Source organism: Phalacrocorax aristotelis, chromosome 3, assembly GCF_949628215.1.
Source record: "Phalacrocorax aristotelis chromosome 3, bGulAri2.1, whole genome shotgun sequence".
NCBI lineage: Eukaryota > Metazoa > Chordata > Aves > Suliformes > Phalacrocoracidae > Phalacrocorax > Phalacrocorax aristotelis.
In genome coordinates this window covers 120,765,663-120,783,684 of record NC_134278.1, presented here as the reverse complement: position 1 = coordinate 120,783,684, position 18,022 = coordinate 120,765,663, and the positions used below count along the sequence as shown (strand labels likewise).

Here is an 18,022-nt window from a genome sequence, read left to right as displayed (position 1 = left end):
CGGCCCGCTCCCCGGTGGAAAACCGGGAGCTACCGCCGCTCCTGGCGCCTTTTTTCCTCCCTGGCCCTTGGCGCGCTCCCCCGCGCCACGCTGCCTGGACTACATTACCCAGCGCGCTGCGCGGCCTCCCCCGCGCCGGGAGCGGCGCGGAGACGGGCGCGGTGCATGCTGGGGCGGGTAGTCCTCGGGGCCCGCACCTGTGGCGGGACGGGTCCCGGCCGCTTGCCCCGGGCACCCCCGCGGGGCCATAGCACTGCGGGAACGGCTAGGGGGCGACTGCAGCGGGGCGGTTATGGCGCTCCACTGGGGACTGCCGGCCCTGCTGCGGCTGGGCGGCGGCTGTGCCTTGCGTAGGTGGAAGGAGGGGGCCGGGGGCGCCAAGGGGAGCCGGGTGGGGGGGGACTTTGTGCGTCGGGTCAGGCCTCGGCTCAAAAGGGACTGGAGGTACGGCCTGGGGCTTGGTGGCCGCCGATCCTGTGTCCGTGCCCCAGCGCCGACTGTCTGGGACGCGGGAGCCGCGGCCTGGCGTGCTACAGGTGTCCCCGCACAGCCCCCGACCCGGAGGGGGTGCCTCGGGCCCCTGGCCAGCCTGGGGGTCCCGGCGCCGGAGTGGCTCCCCTCTCCCCTCAGGCTCCATCCGCTGTGGGCGAGGTGTACCAGTGACTCAGTCACAGATGCCAAACCTGCGAACGCCTGTTTGCAGTATATCACAGCTTTGCCAATGTGGCTGGTTTTGCTGACTTAATGGTAAGAATGTAAATTAGTGTTTGTAGAACCAGAGGCTAAATGTAAGAGGCCATTTTCTCCAGAGACACCAGAACGTGGCCCCAAGCTTATTCATGAGGAAAAAAAACAAAGGAAAAAAACGATCGCAGGGAAATGCCTTAATCATGCACACTTGAGGGTTTAGAAGGGGAACGGGTGTCTCTGGTAGTTTTCATTCTTTCCTGCTCCACAGAATCAACACCCCTGGGGGAAGATTTTTTTTTTTTTGTAAAGTAGCTATTAAAAAGACATAAATTTGAATGATGTAGTTATTACTAAGGCAGCTATTCAGAAACCTGAGTCACTGAGCAGTCACAATCTGCAGCTGTTGGGCAAGGTTGTTGATTTTAGTTGCTTCTTTGCTCCTTCAGGTTTACTCTAACCAAGAATTTGAGGAGAAAAGTTTTACTGTGTTGTAGAGTTAGGGAGATACATAACAGACAACTAAATATGATGTTGATAGAGAACTCTTTTTTAAAAAACAACTGAAAATACCTAAATCCTGAATGTTGGTGCAAAGAAGTGCAATGACAAAGTAGTCGGTTCAGTACAAAGATGTTGAGTAATTGCAAATTATAGGAGGCAGTTGTGTGTATATACTTCAAAGACCAAATTCTTCCTTGAACATTCCATATAGTCCATAGTATTAATATTTTTGTCTGCTTGTGCTAAAAAAAACATAGCTGTGATTTCTGTATCACTGCACAGAGCTTGTGGGAAGTGACTAAAAGCCACAAGGAGCTGCTGAATTCAATTTCTCCAGTCTTGCTGACACAATGGTAAACTTTGTTTCATTGCATTCACTTCTGAGGCTGTAGATCATCTTGTGACTCCCCAAACAATGGTCTGGATTAATGTTTCAGGATGTGAGTTTCCAGTATGGCTGAATCATATTAACACCTCACCATTGCCAACACAAATATTCCCTCAAATCTCAAAATAACTGTGAGCCTGTCATGGTATTAGTGTAATGCCACTTTCCAAAGAGGTCTCAGGCACACAAATCCATTGTTTTGCTATTTTTATTTGCTGTAGAAGAGTTTTGAGATTTGTTTTGGTATGTTTTCTTGGTAGGTATAGAACCAGTGAAAAAAACCTATGAAATCTTCCAGAAAACCTGTAAGTATTTAATAAAGATCAAGTATTTAATAAAGATCAAGCTAATCAATACTGATTGGTACTGCAAGGTTTAGAAATTTTATTTAGTATATGGTATTATTTAATATATGGTATTATGGGTCTGTCATTCCCTCAATTTTTTGCAAACTAAATGGAGGCTTTCATTCTAATACTGTAAAAGATATTGAATACTCTTTATTGACATAATTATGTTCAAGGATGAAGGAATGTGACTGCCTTTTCTGGCACTAGCAAGCTGGTATGTGGGACTGACTTTGTAAAACTGAACCCGTGGTAGATGTGTACACTGATAAAGTTTAGGTTATATTGTCTTCTGAATTGTTCAATATTATTGACTCGGTATGAAGAACTGAGGCAGTTACATTTATTACAAATGTCACTCTAATTTGGATACATTTGATATGACTTTTTATATGACTGCATTTCCTGCTTCCCAATAAATTGCAAAAGACCGAGACAGGAATTTTTAATAGATAAACACTGAACAGAAGCAGTGTGAGATCTGCATTTCATTCAGATGTGTTGAAGAGGTATGTGGAATTAATACATCTCTATGTTTTCAATTATTCTGATTAAGTATCCCACATATTCTGATTATGTATTTTAAAAAAATTGACACACAAAATAGTTTAGAGGATAATTTGGGTAAGAACTTCAATAGTTCAGCAAATCAAGGGTGAGCACAAATGAAGGGAAAACACTGTAACAACCAAGGTGTCCACTGGACTATTAGCTAATGCTCAGCATGGCCGATGGGTCATAGAGTGCTATTTCTTTCTCCTTATTAATACTTCTTAATTGTGTTGAAGGACTACTGAACGATGTTAATACTTTTCTGATGCTGTTTTCCCTACTGTAAGCAATTTCTGAGTTTCAGGAAATGTATAGATTGAAGAAACAGCCTTTGGCAATGAAAATGTCAGGGCACGTGGTCCATGGTACAAGTTTTCTGTTAAAATTCATTCTGCCTGTGACAATGATGCTCAGCTATTTTACACCAAGGTCTTATCTACACTAGAACAGTGGTTGCAGAAGAGTGATCTGTGGGCCATGGTTAGCTAATCTGCAGGTGCCCTACAGAACTATGTTAAACAGTAAAATGTTGACGTATGTCACATTAATCTCATTAAAACATTCAACAAAAGCTAAGTTAATTTTAATTCATGAGTATTTACAGCATCTTTAGAGCATTTTCCTGTTTTAATTTGATGGTAGGATGTACAGTGGCTCACAAAAAATATTGGGTGTTGATAGTGCCATAGTCAAAAAAAGTCTAAGAATCACTGTGCCAGACAAGATTGGCATCTGTGGCTGCCTTCAAACTCTCCAGAATGCTGTCAGCTTACCTTAGGAGGAAGAGAAACCATCATACAGTTAGGACATACATCATTTTATTTGAACAGTATGCTAATGTACTTGATTCCTGCTTGATGCTGTTACTGTTTTTAAATTAGCTTTTCCTGTTAAAATTTCCCTTAATTATTTTTGTTACATTAATCTTTTTATAATGATAAAAATGAGATTAAGAACATCATAATGTAATATTTGTATATGTCATCACACTTGATACGCTTGCGCACACTAGCAAGTGTTTTCAACTCATTGGTTAGACATCTAGAATATGAAGGAGCTTCAGTTATTGAGTGGGAATTTCACGATATTTGTATTACAGAAGACAAAAGACAAGAACTTAAAAAATCATAAACATCACCACAAGTTTTTTAATTCAGTGGGAGAGCAGTTAAGATAATACAGGCTACTTATGAAATTTCACTGGCAGATTACAGTAGTGCGTTTTTTACATGCAAGTGTATATAGGGTAGCAGCTGACAAGACTTGGAGATACACAGGAAAATAAAGCAGTCTTTGAAAAGTTGTAAAGCTACATTCTTTGCCTAGAAATGAGAATTGTAAATTATGATTTGCAAAGACAACTATTTTATATAATAATATTAAAAGAAAGAGTAAAAAAATGTTGAATTCTTCAGATCTGCATGTTCTGTTCTTCTCTGAAAGAATAGCAAATGAATTGCTGTCTTTGCAGAGCAGAAATGAAGTTTTCTGTATGTATAATACTGTAATTTAAATATCTACCTACAAAATGTTAAATGTGAAAATGGACATATATGATACAAGTTAGCTTCTATTACAGTGTTCATTGCTTCTTGTGATTTGAGCAGTAGCTTACCCTCCAAGGCAGGTGTAAATAAGTTCCTTGTTCCTGAGTGTTACAATATTTGTACAAAGACACTGTGTTCTGTCTCTGTCTTAGCCTTTGACAGCATCAGCCATTAAAAGTTTAACAATGCATTTGTGACAGATATTGGGTGATTAATTTTTTGCAGGACTTTATAGATTTATAAATTTCTCAGAATATGCCTGAGTCAGGGAGAATGAAGAACTATATAAGGGAAACAAAAAAAACCCTAATGTATAAATCCTTTTTCTTGTTTTTATTCATTAAAACAAGATGCCAAATATCACACAATATTTGACCAAGAAGTTATTGAATTGGCTGAAAGCTGTTCCTTTTCCTAGGTCTGTTTTTTTGTTAGAATAGTTCTCTTGTCTGGGTCACTGCAAAAGTGTCAGCACAGTAGCCCCAGCTACTGTTACATCAGCTTTAACTGTTTGAAAACAGCACCCTGAGTTCACCATCTCTTGAAAGTGCCACAGGGGCTGTGGGTGAGAGCTACTGCATCAACCATGAATGTATTTCACTGTTAAATATAGGTTAAAGATTTTTGTCCGTGTTAACTGTAACCCATAATGCCCGAGTCCTGGTAAATCCTTAATTTATTTTGCTACTAATCATATCTGATGTTTTGGGACAAGAAAGGATGAGACTAAACTGGGGAATGGGGTGAAGCGTGACCTTAAAGGCAGGCAGCCAGGATGTGCAGGCCTCTAGAATGACCCATACCGCATTCTTAGAGAGCGCAGGGGCTGGGAAATGTGCCCTGCCAGTTGTCTGTCATTAAGGGGCTTGTTTATATAGCTGTTGAGAGGCAGTCATCTTGTAGTTCCCCAAAGTGTCACTGACACTGTACAGTAGCTAGGTTGTGTCACATACGTGTAAGAAAAACTCGAGTCGAAAGCTTAATGAATATTTTACATGCTTTTGGGCTCAAGTTTCCCTCACATTCTGTTTTCTTTCTTTTTTTTTTTTTTTGTCTAATGTGCTTATAAAAATGCCCTAAAACTATAATCATTCAGTTTTAGAGATGTAGATTGTCTGTCACTGGAGTGCTGAACTGCATTCTCTGTCTAATAGAAATGTGGGGTTTTTCTCTTGCACAAACTTATGAAGAGGACCCTGAATTTTCAAGATATAATCTAAACAGATTTTCAGATGCACATATCTCATGTTCACTGGTGTTAAACATTTGTGTTATGTGTGGTGTTTATTTTTAAAACAATTTTAGTTCACCAAAACCAACACTGAACTCTCCATTTGCTGGGACTTACAGAATAAAGCCAAAAGTAGAGACTGAGGTAAGCTGTGAAAATAAATTGTGAGAAAATTAGTTGTAGTCTGATCATTGTGTTCTTGGTGATGGTTTGGATGCAGATGTCTCTCATAGCATCTATAGTCTGTTATGAAATGGAGCTCCAGAACTGAATATGCTATTTACAAAATAACCCATCTTTATCTCTGAAGATTGCGAAGGAAAACTTCCAAGTAAGAACAGAATTTAACTAGTGTAGAGGTGATGTGTTTGCTTGCACGATGAATCACTGAATTCTGATATTTCTGGGAGCCTCTTTTATTTTATTGAACTATGAAATATTTTATGCTCATCGCTTTAACATCCAGTTACTCTGCTTGCTCTGCAGACCTGTCTGCATCCCATACCTTCTCAGGGGGCAAAAGGGAGCTGCTTATCATATATAGCTGCAAAAAACCTCAGCTTTCTCACAGTGGTTTTTACAATGGCCATTGAGTGTGTTTATACCAAATTCTGCAGTATGATTAAAGCTTAAAAAAAGCATGGGACAATGTTAACAGATTTTAATCTTACATTAAATGGGAGATAAGAAACCATTGTGCAGACATTACTTGTTTTCTTATTAAGTTCATCAGAAGTCTTGATTCTTAAATGGGTTTGTGATGATAGTATTTTCTGCCTCTTACACTGGAACAGCACAGATTATGTGCGTGTTGTCACAGATTTCCACCATGTTTACCACAAAAAATCTTGGGATTTGACTAATTAGGTTTTTTTCAGTATTTTATAAATATGTAAGCGGTTTTTTTGGATCTGAATTATAATTGGGTTTGGATCTGAAGAAGCTCATGCTGAATCCTTATTGTGATCAAATCCTTATTGTGATCACTGAACAGAAGGAACTATAGTATCTTTTAAAGGGATTAAGGAAGTTTGCAATATCACGTTGAATCCCTGTTCGTTAGATAAAGACTGTTACAAAGAATTGAATAGTATTGGGTCTATGTTTCCATTTACACCTCCATTTAGGGTGGCACAGAAACCTATGTAAACTGCCTAAGTGCAGTGCATTCTGTTCAGAAAGGGTCTAATATACAGGCTTATAAAAAAACCAAACACATTTCATGTAAGAAACCTCTCTTAATTTCATATTTTCTCTTACCAGATGGGATTGCTGCAACTTATTTCATTAACATCAGAACTAATTTTTGCCTATTTGTTTGTGTTCTCTTTCCTTTTCCTACAACCCTTTCCCAATGCAAAACCTTAGTTCTCTTCCATTTTTGTTTCAGCTCATCCATTTTATCTAAATAATCCTAAATCCTACCCGTGTGTTCAAGCTCTCTTGTTGCCTTTAATATCTCAATTGCCCACCAGTATCTCTTGAGCCATTCCAGAATAGCTTCAGCTGTTCACGTTTTCAACTACTGGTTGAACAAGAGGTAGCAAGTGCTATGATGAGCCCTAATCTACATATGTGATTATTGACCAAGGCTTTAGGACCTTGAGTTTCCAAGCATGCTTATGTGTTCATAGTCTCACTGAATTCAGCTGGACTATTCATAAATCAAAGCTTTTTCTGTGAGTAATAAAGCATTACATAGATGTATGTATTGATACAAGTAAAACATAAACCTAGGTTTATGTTCCTAGGCACTAGGAAGACAGTGCATCAAAGCAAAACATGTTTCTGTCTTCTAGGCGTTTGAGGATAAAGAGCTGTATTTGCCTGCTTCTGATCATTCTAATTGTTTCATGTGGTATGTGACGGCAGCTTCACAGACGGATAGGTAGGGTTTTTTTTCTATGTAAATATTTTTTGAAGTGAGTAACAGTAACATTTTTTTTTAACAAAGATAATAATGACCTGTTTGAATAAATGAAAAACCTGACAGTTTGGAATTTATGGATTTTGGATAATGTTGGGTATTGTGTGTATATATATAAGTATGTGTCAAACTGATATCCATAGAAGGTGAAAAGAGCTTTTGTACTTAATACAGGTCTAAAAATGAAGGATATTGACATGTGGATTCAGACGTAGCACTGAACAAAAACACATCCAGCCATTGCCCAAGGTAAATCAATGTTTCAAGACAGAATTGCAGAGGCAGCTCATTAGCAATAGATTACAACAAAACCAGTGTTTCCTTCCTCTGAAGAGATGGGCTTGGGAGGACATGTGTCTTACAGGTCTAAAGAACTTCCTATCTAGTGTAGAAAGCAGGGGGATTTTGATTTCTGGGCCCAGAAAGGAGTACATGTTTCTTGAAAGGAGTCAACTGTAGAAATAAAAATATTTTGGATGCTGTTGCAGGATTCCAAAGAATGCTCAAAAGAAGGGAGGAAAATGATGCAAAGACTTTATTCTTTTGTTTGTATATGTGTGTTTACCCTGCTCATTAAAGTAATGATTTTTAAACCTTAGAACATAAGCATGTCTGCCTGCACACGCTAACGTCTCTGAAGAAGGCTGTGTCGGAGTGAAGTTGCAACTAAAATGCATGTGCTCAAGTAAATGCAATTAAAAATAATTGAAGTGAAGGTGCCATGTGTGGAAGGAGAGTGCACGCTCTTGAAGTGTGCTAGACAGATCAAAAAAAACCAGAACAGTGAAACATAAAAGCACGTATTTTAACATAGTAAGACCAGACAGGAACCCTGATGATTGTCAGTCTAGGAAGCCCTACTGGAGATGTGGTCACCTTTGGCTTGGTAGCACTAGAAAAAAGAAAAAGTCTGATGGTTGTGGCACTACTGAAAAAGTTCTGTGGATTTCCTGAATAAAACTAATAGTTTTTAGGCAAAACCAGTCACTTGTATTCTGCTCCTATCATCCATGGAGCTTGCCAGTATTTGGCTTGCTTTATTTAGGAGGAAAACATCTATAATGCTAGTCAGGAATACTTCTAATGGTGTGCTTTTGCTTATGAAATATGTATACAAAGTCCTGTTTCTCTAAACATAGTAGAAATAAATAGCAGTAGCTTTCTTTCACAGTTTTTTAACCTCTCTGGTAACTCCTGTGATGCAAAGCATCATGCGCTCGCCCTCAAAGCCACGTAACTGTTTTACCTGTTTATTTGTATAGTAGGCTAGTAAGCCACTTACTCTGATTTTTTTTTCTGTCAACTTCAGAGTAAATGTTTGGATGTTTTCTGTTTTGATTAGTGTTAATGTTGCCTGAGAATGTCTTCCTACATTTCCCAGATATTACTGCAGAAAGAAGCATTTGACTGCCTTTTTGTTTTGTTTTGCTGGAGCTGAGTTCAGTTACCAAACTTAAACAAAAGGTGATTGACAAGAAGCAAAAGACAGCCTTACAAGCAGCAATCTCTCTTATCCTAGAATAACCATAGAGCAGCCTTTTTTCTTCTACTTCTGTCACACTAGTTAGGATTACTTGTGTGTTTGCCTGAAAACAGCAAATTTAGTTTTGCAGTCCAATGGAATTTTTTCAGCAAATTAAAAGATAATCTGTAGATTTTTAACATTTTACTTGAGTGGTGGTGAGAACATGCTTTATACTACAAACTCTGATCCTTGTCTACTGCTTCTTTTTCTACTTAGACTGATGGATGAATTCTTGACCTCTTTTGAAGGCAGTGGATGTTTTAGCATTAACATTTCATCCAGGATGTTTAATGGGGTTTGATTTCATGCAGTCCTAATTCCGTTGTATTTCTGACATCTAGGATACGGCAGTTTCCCTGCCTTTCCCTCGCCCTTGGACCTTACCGATTCCAGCTGCAGCAAGAGTGCAGAAGACTCGGAGCCCCTAATTCTAACACAAGCAACACTTTGCTCCCTGTCATGTCATTATGGAGAGGGACAGGTCTCCGCTACTGGAGAGGGGAGTCTTCTCCTCATATACGGCACAACACAGGGTCTCCACTGCACACTCTGATACAGCAGGTATACTTCCTTGCAAGCTGATCTTTTTAATCTGATAACTTTAAATAAGGTGAACTTTTCAGAAGACATGCTTTATTTAAATAGTACATATTTTTGGTAAGAGAGAAGCTATGTTATAAAAAAGCCTGTGAAAGATGCTTATGGTATGTTTTTAAATGAGAAACATCAGCAAATATGGATCTCTAAATACTAAAATACTTATGTAGTGAAACAAACAAAAGCCAGTATGTTAAAAACATTATTTTAGACACTCTATACACATCTCATATGTTATTCAATAGCAAGTTTTTTAATGATAATTTGAAGTAATATGTAATTTATCGTTTTTGTAGAACAGATCTCCTGTCCCTAAGTGAAAGCCAGGGAAATTTAAGTTTGAGTGTGTTCTTTGGCCTTATTTCTTAATCTATGTCTTCTCCAATTTTTTTTCTCATTTTTATGGCGTACAATTTTGACACAAATTCAGGCTGATTAATGGCAGACTTTGGCAGCCCAACCTATTATTCATTTCTTTGAATTTGTGTACTTGTCTGAGATTTTTAAAATGTGTGTGGTATACAATGAATCTGATTAAACATTCCATTGGTACAGTAAACTAGTATCATCTTGTTTATAAAATTCCTTATTTTGTAACATCTGCCATATTTAATAAAAAGAGATGATAACATAAATTATTTTCTACCTCACCCCTTCTTTGACTCTGAGACAGACTGTGATCATGTGGGGAAATATGAAAACTTTAAATAATAAAAAAAGTGCCCTTGCTAACAAACTGAATTCATTAGTAGTTTGCAGCCTGCTAAAAATGATTGAACTTCACAGCTGTGGAAGCAAGCTTATATTCTCCCTGTGGAAGTTCTTGTTCTCAGCCACCACTGAGCAAGCAGCTGTATGATTACTCAGCTTGCCCTATTCTAAGGACGGATTGCAAGACTTTGCATTTTGATTTGAGTAGATGAATAGGAAACTGCAGGATGCGAACTATAGGATGTAAACTTGCAGCACGTCAGCTGTTTTATGGTAACTGCCTCTGTGCACATCCTTACACTGCTGTACTTTGTGAAAAGGTGGTGAGTCTGCCTCACCGAATGGTTATTCCCCTTGCATGTACCATCAGGTGGAAATACCAGGTATTTGCCTTCTTCCCCACTGAAAGAGCAGTCAGCGATGTGCCAGTCATGGAAGCATACATGATGCACATTTAAGTAACACCTTTGCAACGTTTCCTTGGCAAGAGGCAACTTCTGGTTTGTTTTAACAGTGAGTAACCCCTCTTCCTTTGCTGCAGCGGAACAGGCTGTATATAGCTGCAGAGCCCACAAGAATGGAGAGAGACAGAGGAAGGGCTTCTGAGGGAAGTATGATGGCATCAGAAGACAAAAAATTATTTCCCTGTTTATTTCTGAGAAAAGGAGGTGTTGCTTCCCTCAGTTGTTGTTGCCTGTTCACATCAAAAAGAAACAAAGAATACAAGATCAGCTTTCAGCGTTTGCATTGCCTAAGTTAATATTATATGTGTTGTCACAAGAAGAAATGCTATTGCGGTGATAGAATATTAGTGTTTGTTAGAAAGCTATCGACTTGTATCTCTTTTTTACTTGTTAGAAGTTAATTTTGTAGATATATGATCCTGAAAGTGCAGATGCTTCTGAAGTGAACCACACTGCAATTTTTCTATTACAAGTATATTGAAATGATGCCACTTAAGAAAAAGGTTAAAATGCATGTCTTGTGAAAATTTGCCTGTTGAAAGTGGAAGTGTCTTACTGAAATAAACTGCCTGCATACATCTTTACTTATTTCCTTTTATTGTGTTAAGAAAAATAAATTTGCAAGATTCTCTCTCCTGTTAACACTGCAGTAGTAGCACAGGTATAATAAGCGAGGTGAAACCTATTGTCTATTTCATAGAGACAGAATAATTAGCAAGTTTTAGCAATTCAGTCAGATTTTAGCCTTTGTGAAAATTATATTCAGAAATTGTAGCTGGCAGTAACATGCAACAGTTAAACCAAAGACTCTTTCAGATTTCCTCATGCACCTGCATAGCAAACTGTCAGAAAAAAGTTGATGCAAAAGCATTGTGGAAGTCATGATATGTGATAAACAGGGATGTCAATTTACTGGTTTGATTTACACCTAAAATGTGACAACCTGGTGTACAAGTTGAACAGAGATTCATTCAAGAAATCATCCCACATGGATTAATATGCAGGGATTAATATGTACAAGAAATTTTCTTAAGAGTGAGTTTCTGATCTAAACAAATGGCAGAAAGTAATTGGTCATTGGTACAGTACCTGACATGAGGTATGCATGCACGGCACCACAATTTATTTTAGTATTTTTTATTATTAAATTGCCATCACTGTATCTTTTAAAATTTTAACATTTGTTTAAAAATTGACATTACTGTCTTCAAGATTAAAATTAAACAGCAGGAAAAGGTAGGAATATTAATTGCAGTGTGAAGGCGTTTTTGTTATTAGATAACTAGATGTTAGGGAAGTGTTTTTATTTTCTGTCTGCTGCTACGGAAAGAATGCAGAGAAAACTGAACTTGGCTCTGAGTGTTGTGTATTCTGAAATGAATAGATTGAGTAAATATGATTTTAATGGTATGTCATTGTTTGAAAATGTATTTTATAATATCAAAGCTTATTCCAACTTCAGAATTTCAAAAGGGAAATGTTGTCATAAACAACCTTGTACTAGTTGGACAAAAATATAATTAATAATACTTTTATTTTACTTAAACAGAATTCTCAGATACTCAGAAGGCTGTTTTGGAATTTGGGACAGGAACCTGTTGTTCATACCTATTTGGAAAAAGAAAAGTACTATTCTCAGGAGCATCCAAAATTAAGGTATGGTATTTTAGTTATATTTTTTAAAGGGAATGCTATTTAAAATTGTTACACTTGTGACTCTACAAACAGCTGTTGATGAGTAGAGCCATGATGAGAGCTGTTGACAAGAGGCCCATATCTGGGCTTCTTTTTCCTACTTTGAGATAACTTTGTGCTTCAGTAATAATTTTGCCATTTTTCCTTTTCTGTGAAGACAGCTTGTCATCTCTTAGGCAGGCTTAGCTGCCCTTTGTTTCATTCACCACAGTACTTAAAGTTAAGTAGGCCTTTCTCTCAGTCCTATAAAGCTCACTGCATGTAATTGTTTTACTTCATATGTATAGAAGATCATGGAGTAGAAAGCAAGACTGGACTCAAAACCACTTAAGGAATTTTTGCTGTAAGGAATGGTCTCTGAGTCTTTGAGTCAATTGTCAAGTTGTAGGTATCAGCTCGGAGTTAAACATATCCCCTTCTTCAGGCATGCCATTCTGGAAGTTCAGAACATATGTGAGGTATTGTATCAAACACCTCATTCTCATTTAGAAAAAAATATTGGACAGATACTCTTCTTCTCCCTGCTTTAGATTTCTAAGTAGGGGTGGCACATTTTTACTTTATGTGCTGATATTTCAAACACAATGAAAAAATAAGGTAGCTCAGGCAGAGTATCATCCAGGGTCAATTAAACTACTTCCAGTGCCTCTGCTAGCTTGTTTAGAATAAAGTTCAGGTGTCTGTGCAAAGTACCACATCTTAGACATTTTCTTTCACCTGTTGCTGAAGAAAATGCTGCTGTTCAGCATTTTCTGTGAATCAAGGCAACTATACCCTTGATGAGCCGTAGAAGGGCAATGGCCATAGTAATATGGTTCTAAACATATGTGATAAAATAATACCCAAAGTATTAATCCTTCCTTTAATGCTTGCTTATATTACAGTGATGCTTTGACGGGGGGTTTGCATGTTCTGGATAGGAAATAGAATAGCAAGGAAGTGGTTGGAAGTTGAGGGAAAAGTAAAAGGGATCCCAGAACCTCCTCATACTACAGCATCCACCATCAGGTGACATTCACAGGAGCTTTTTTTCCTTAGGAACATTGTATAGGATTCCAAAGGATGAATGAGTTTCTTTCTTTTCACAAGCAACTATTGTAAATTTTCTTAGAAATAAATAAAGGGATTGTGGTAAGATTTTGATAAGCCTGGGCAGTCACAAAAATGTAATTAATGAATCCAGACAAACCTGACCTTTGAAGAGCTTCCTGAGGCAGTGCCATCCCCTTCAATTCCTATTTTTAATGTGCTGGAGCCCCTGATGAAACTCTTCTGTGCTGTTATTTCTAGTATTTTTGACCAATAAATATTAGAACTAACATAAGGACTCTCATACTGTCATTTGCTCTACTTTTATCACTGATTACTGCATTTGAGGGCAATGACTTCTTTTCCAAGAGTGTGTAGTATTCTCCATATTTTGCAGTGTGCTGTGAAAACACAACAGGACAGCAGTGACAAAAATTTGCAGTTTTTATTTGATTGATTGATTGTGAGTTCATGAGAAAATGGAACAAACCAGTAAATAATGTCATGTGAACAAATGAGGAGTTACGCGTAGCAAAGGTATTTGTCACAAGTTTTGTGATCTGTAAAATTTTATCCTATGTAGGCCTTCAGCGAAGCTAATCCAAATACATCAGAGCTAAATTTTGTCATGGGGTAGTGAGAATGACTCTGGGTTTACATTTTACGAGGGGTTCTCAACTGCAGATGTTTCCTGCAGCATATTTGCCATCTGACCCTAACCCATTTTACAGACTCTCTTAACGCCAATTATAAGAAGTTCACTACTATTTTGTGACTTCACCTTCTTTTTTAAAGAGTTTACTCTCAGCATGTAATTAATGCTATGTATTACACTGCAAGAAACGAGTATGACTTAATGGGGCGGGTAGTAGTGTTAATGTAGGTTTGGTTTGCTCTCTGTCGTTATCTATTGCACTTTTCTATTTTATCACTAGATGGCAACATAGCAACACTCCATATCAAAGTTGCTCTAACCAGAGATGGGCTTTTTCTATGGCATCATTCACCCCACCCCCTGAAATAGGAACATATGCATTCTGGCAATTTCGGTAAATTGTTTCTTAATGGCCTGAAATCTGGTATTACTTTTTTCTATCGTATTGGCTGCTGCTTTTTTAGACAACTGAAGTGCAGAATAATGAAGTAAAAGGAAATAAAATTGCTTTATAAATTAACAGTCTTTTTTCTTCCAAATAAGGAAGACAGTCTATCGATTCATCTGAATCATCTCACATATTGTTGGTTATTTTGTGGAAACACCTTTTATTTAAATCAGTGGCACTTATGTTCACATCTACAATGATAGAATTTGCATCATTTTTGCCTTTCTAAATATTTAATTTACTGAGATAAGTCTGGAAGTTAATACATCTGTTGATTAAAAAAAAAAACCTGAAGTAAGTTAAGGGTGAAACAACCTCTATCCAGTAATCATATGCAAGAGTCTCCTTAACACTGCTCTTGAGAGCACTGAGCCCACAGACTAATTCAAATTCTAGTCAGACTGGACAGGATGACTATCACTAAACAAGGTATAAAAACTGAAATTTTAAACTCAGTTTCTCGGGAGGCATATTTTTCAGTGAAATGAGAGAAAAAGAAACAAGACCAATCTTAACTCAGCTACAAGCTTCTTTTGCTCTTGGAACATTGGACAGACTCACGGTTTTGCTCAGTATTTGGTAGACAGCCACTGAGAGCTCTTAGGCTTCTTAAGTCTCCTCTCAAACTCAGCAGCAGCTTCTCAGGAAACTCAAAACAGTTTGTAAGAATAGGAATAGGCTCTTTCCTGCACCACAGTTTCTCCAGAAGCCAAAACTAGAAAGCTTACATACCTCCCGGGTCTGCTTTATACTGAGCTGAATTTTTTGATTTTTAACTTTCTGTCAGCCCTGCTGTATCTTGATATAGCGAAACAGAACTGTTTGGGCCTTGATATTTGAACAAGTCATCTTCTTCAGTGATGCTGGACTTTTGCACCCCATCAGATCCATCATTATCCTATATATTTGATGAATGAGTTGTATTATGCCAACTGAAGTTAGGGAAGTAATATTGAAAAGCTGTGCAGCTACTATTAATAGAAATGTAACAAAAATAATTTCTCTGTCCTGATTAACTTGCATTATCCACACCCACTGTCTCCTGGGAATGTTCATCAAGGAAGTATCTTAAACTTCAAACTTTCTCTGGACTTGATGTATTGGAGCTACTACAGCTGTCTTCATATCAATGTATATCCTAATAGAGTGACAGTATGCTAGGTACCTATAATGGGGAGGAGCACACAGATTGCTGATCCCTGTAAGGAACCCATTGATGAATGGATTAGTAGAACTAATTCATAAATCAGTGGAATACACTGAGCATGGGCAAGTGAAGCATATAGTGAGGCCACACCTGGAGTACTGCATCCAGTTCAAGAAAGACAGGACTACTGGAGAGAGTCCAGCGGAGAGCGACAAAGATAATCAGAGGACTGGAGCATCTTTCTCATGAGGAAAGGCTGAGAGACCTGTGTTTGTTTAGCCTGGAGAAGACTGAGGGGGGGGAATCTCATTAATGCTTATAAATATCTGAAGGGTGGGTGTCAAGACGATGGGACTAGACTCTTTTCAGTGGTGCCCAGTGACAGGACAAGGGGCGATGGGCACAAGGTGCAACACAGGAAAATCTCCTTTCCTGTGCGGGTGCCAGAACAGTGGCACAGGCTGCCCAGGGAGGCTGTGGAGTCCCTTCCCTGGAGACATTCAAACCCCACCTGGATGCGTTCCTGTGCCCCTTGCTCTGGCTCAAGCAGGAGGTTTGGACAAGATGATCTCCAGAGCTGCCTTCCAACCCCTGCCATTCTGTGATTCTGTGATATAAAATTACATAATACAATTTATTATTTTTTACCTGATTCTCTAAGTTAGTTGATCACCAAGCATACTAACATTTTCTGCTTCCAGTGCTTAGAATATTTGCATTAGGGGTGCATGTGTAACTGTCAGTGTGATGCATACATACACAGAGTATGTAACAAACTAAGAATTCTTCTTCCCAAAGACTTAGAATTTCCCAAGATTCATTACTATTTCTGCTGTCATGCTTGCTAGTCTGCATGATTTACAATAAGCCTGTTCTTACACATAGGTTATCTCGTTTAAGCTCTATTTTCTCTTATGGCTTAACAACACAACTCTTGCTGAATTATCAGCAGCCCTGAACATCATCTGCAACAGGGTTTGGTATTCTTGTTAATCTGTTTTCCTCTACACGTTCCAAGTAGCTCAAAGGAGGCTGTGGGAAAGGTGGGAAGAACGTGTCTTCAGTAATAGTGAAAGCTGTATTATTCCATGGAGTTATAATGCTACAACCATTCATTTTTAACTGCAGATACTCTCTTCTCAGCTGAATCTTTCAGTCAGGTACAGTTTCTAGACAGCACTGAGATAGGAATATGCCTGGTTTTGTAAGTTTAGAAGTTAAAGTCCAGCTGCAGGCAATTATTTTACCTTTTTCTCTCTGATTAAGTTTCATCATCTATCTTCTGGAACTGGAACTGAATTTGGAAATAATTTTGTGCCACTCACTGTCGATGCAGTTGTTCTCAGCCTGTGACATTAATCATGTACCTGAATTTATTTCAGTCAGTTCAACTGACTGAAGTTTTCATCTTTCAAGTGTCTCTCTTTATCTGGTGTTTCTTCTATTTCCAGATTATGGACTGTTGATGTACCTGGAATCTCTGATGACATCATAGCAGAAATACAGGAAAAGCAAACAGTATTTCATGGATGCTTTGTTCTCCTTTTATAATTCCAAGGACCAAACAATAATTTCCTAGCGAGGAAAATTACGTCTCACTCTGTTCCCCCCAAAATAGTGACCTCTCCATTAAATGGTCTGCATGTTTTCCAACAACAGCAATTTTTATTACAAAATTTTGGAACTTTCTATAAAAATGATGGATTCAAAGCTTACACAGGAATAAAAGTTCCCTCAGATGCATTGACCCAAGGCCTAAATAACAATGTGAGCAATGTGGCTCTAACAGATAATGGAATCACATTTTTAATAAATGGTAATTTTCATAAACAAGAAGCTAATATTTTTTTTAAAACTTGGAGCGGAACACAAGCTTCCTGAAAGTGAAATAACTGGAATACATTCATGTTGGTGTTCATCTGTCTATCCAGTGCAGGTAAGTTATCTGTAGTTCTCATTTGACATTTAAGATATGGATGGTCGTCATTAAATGTCTGGATGAATCTATTTTAGATCTACTTTTCATTGATGTAATGCTGGGTTTGGAACTAGAAATGACCAGACAGCAACAAGTTTATTTAAAGAACATTTTGAAATAAGGTCTGCACACTGTCTGTGGCTTTCACTGCATGAGCTCATGCATCCATATGAAATAATTTTTAAGATCACAGCTTAAATTTGTAAATTAACTTCAGTGAAGCTCTCCTAATTACATTGGCTGAAAATGTATCCCAAAACATCTTGATTTCTTAATGTACATCCTTGATGTAAACTGTAAGAGAAGTTATATTTACCTAATCACTGTGTCATTTACTTTTAATAGAGTGGAAAACAATGAAGTACTTTGGCAGCATGGACACCTACTGAGGTGTCCATTATATCCATTATATCTTGGATATAATGAAACATTTAATAAAACAAGAGATATAGCAAACTTAGTGAAGTTCTTAAATTTTCTAGACACTGCTTCTTTATCTATAGAGGCTGTTAGCTATGACTCAATCCCATCTGAAATTACATTGCTGCTGATCTGCAGTGGCTGCAGCTTCTCCATGCTTTTTTTGTGTG

At 38.0% G+C, this 18,022-nt stretch overlaps 1 protein-coding gene and 1 long non-coding RNA gene across 2 annotated transcripts in view; both read left to right on the top strand.

Moving 5' to 3' along the window:
• Positions 1 to 94: 94 nt before the first annotated feature.
• LOC142055426 (uncharacterized) lies at positions 95 to 9,928 on the top strand. The gene is made up of 6 exons (XR_012659925.1): positions 95 to 350; positions 1,840 to 1,884; positions 5,331 to 5,400; positions 7,056 to 7,144; positions 7,358 to 7,432; positions 9,050 to 9,928. It is a non-coding gene; the product is annotated as an uncharacterized LOC142055426 (long non-coding RNA).
• Positions 9,929 to 10,357: 429 nt separating this feature from the next.
• Positions 10,358 to 18,022, top strand: part of CATSPERE (catsper channel auxiliary subunit epsilon) — a 37,687-nt gene continuing 30,022 nt past the window's right edge. The window contains 7 exon segments of the mRNA XM_075089803.1: positions 10,358 to 10,399; positions 10,875 to 10,952; positions 12,030 to 12,136; positions 16,906 to 16,999; positions 17,277 to 17,390; positions 17,778 to 17,837; positions 17,839 to 18,021. Of these exon segments, the coding sequence (XP_074945904.1) occupies positions 10,358 to 10,399; positions 10,875 to 10,952; positions 12,030 to 12,136; positions 16,906 to 16,999; positions 17,277 to 17,390; positions 17,778 to 17,837; positions 17,839 to 18,021 (678 nt within the window).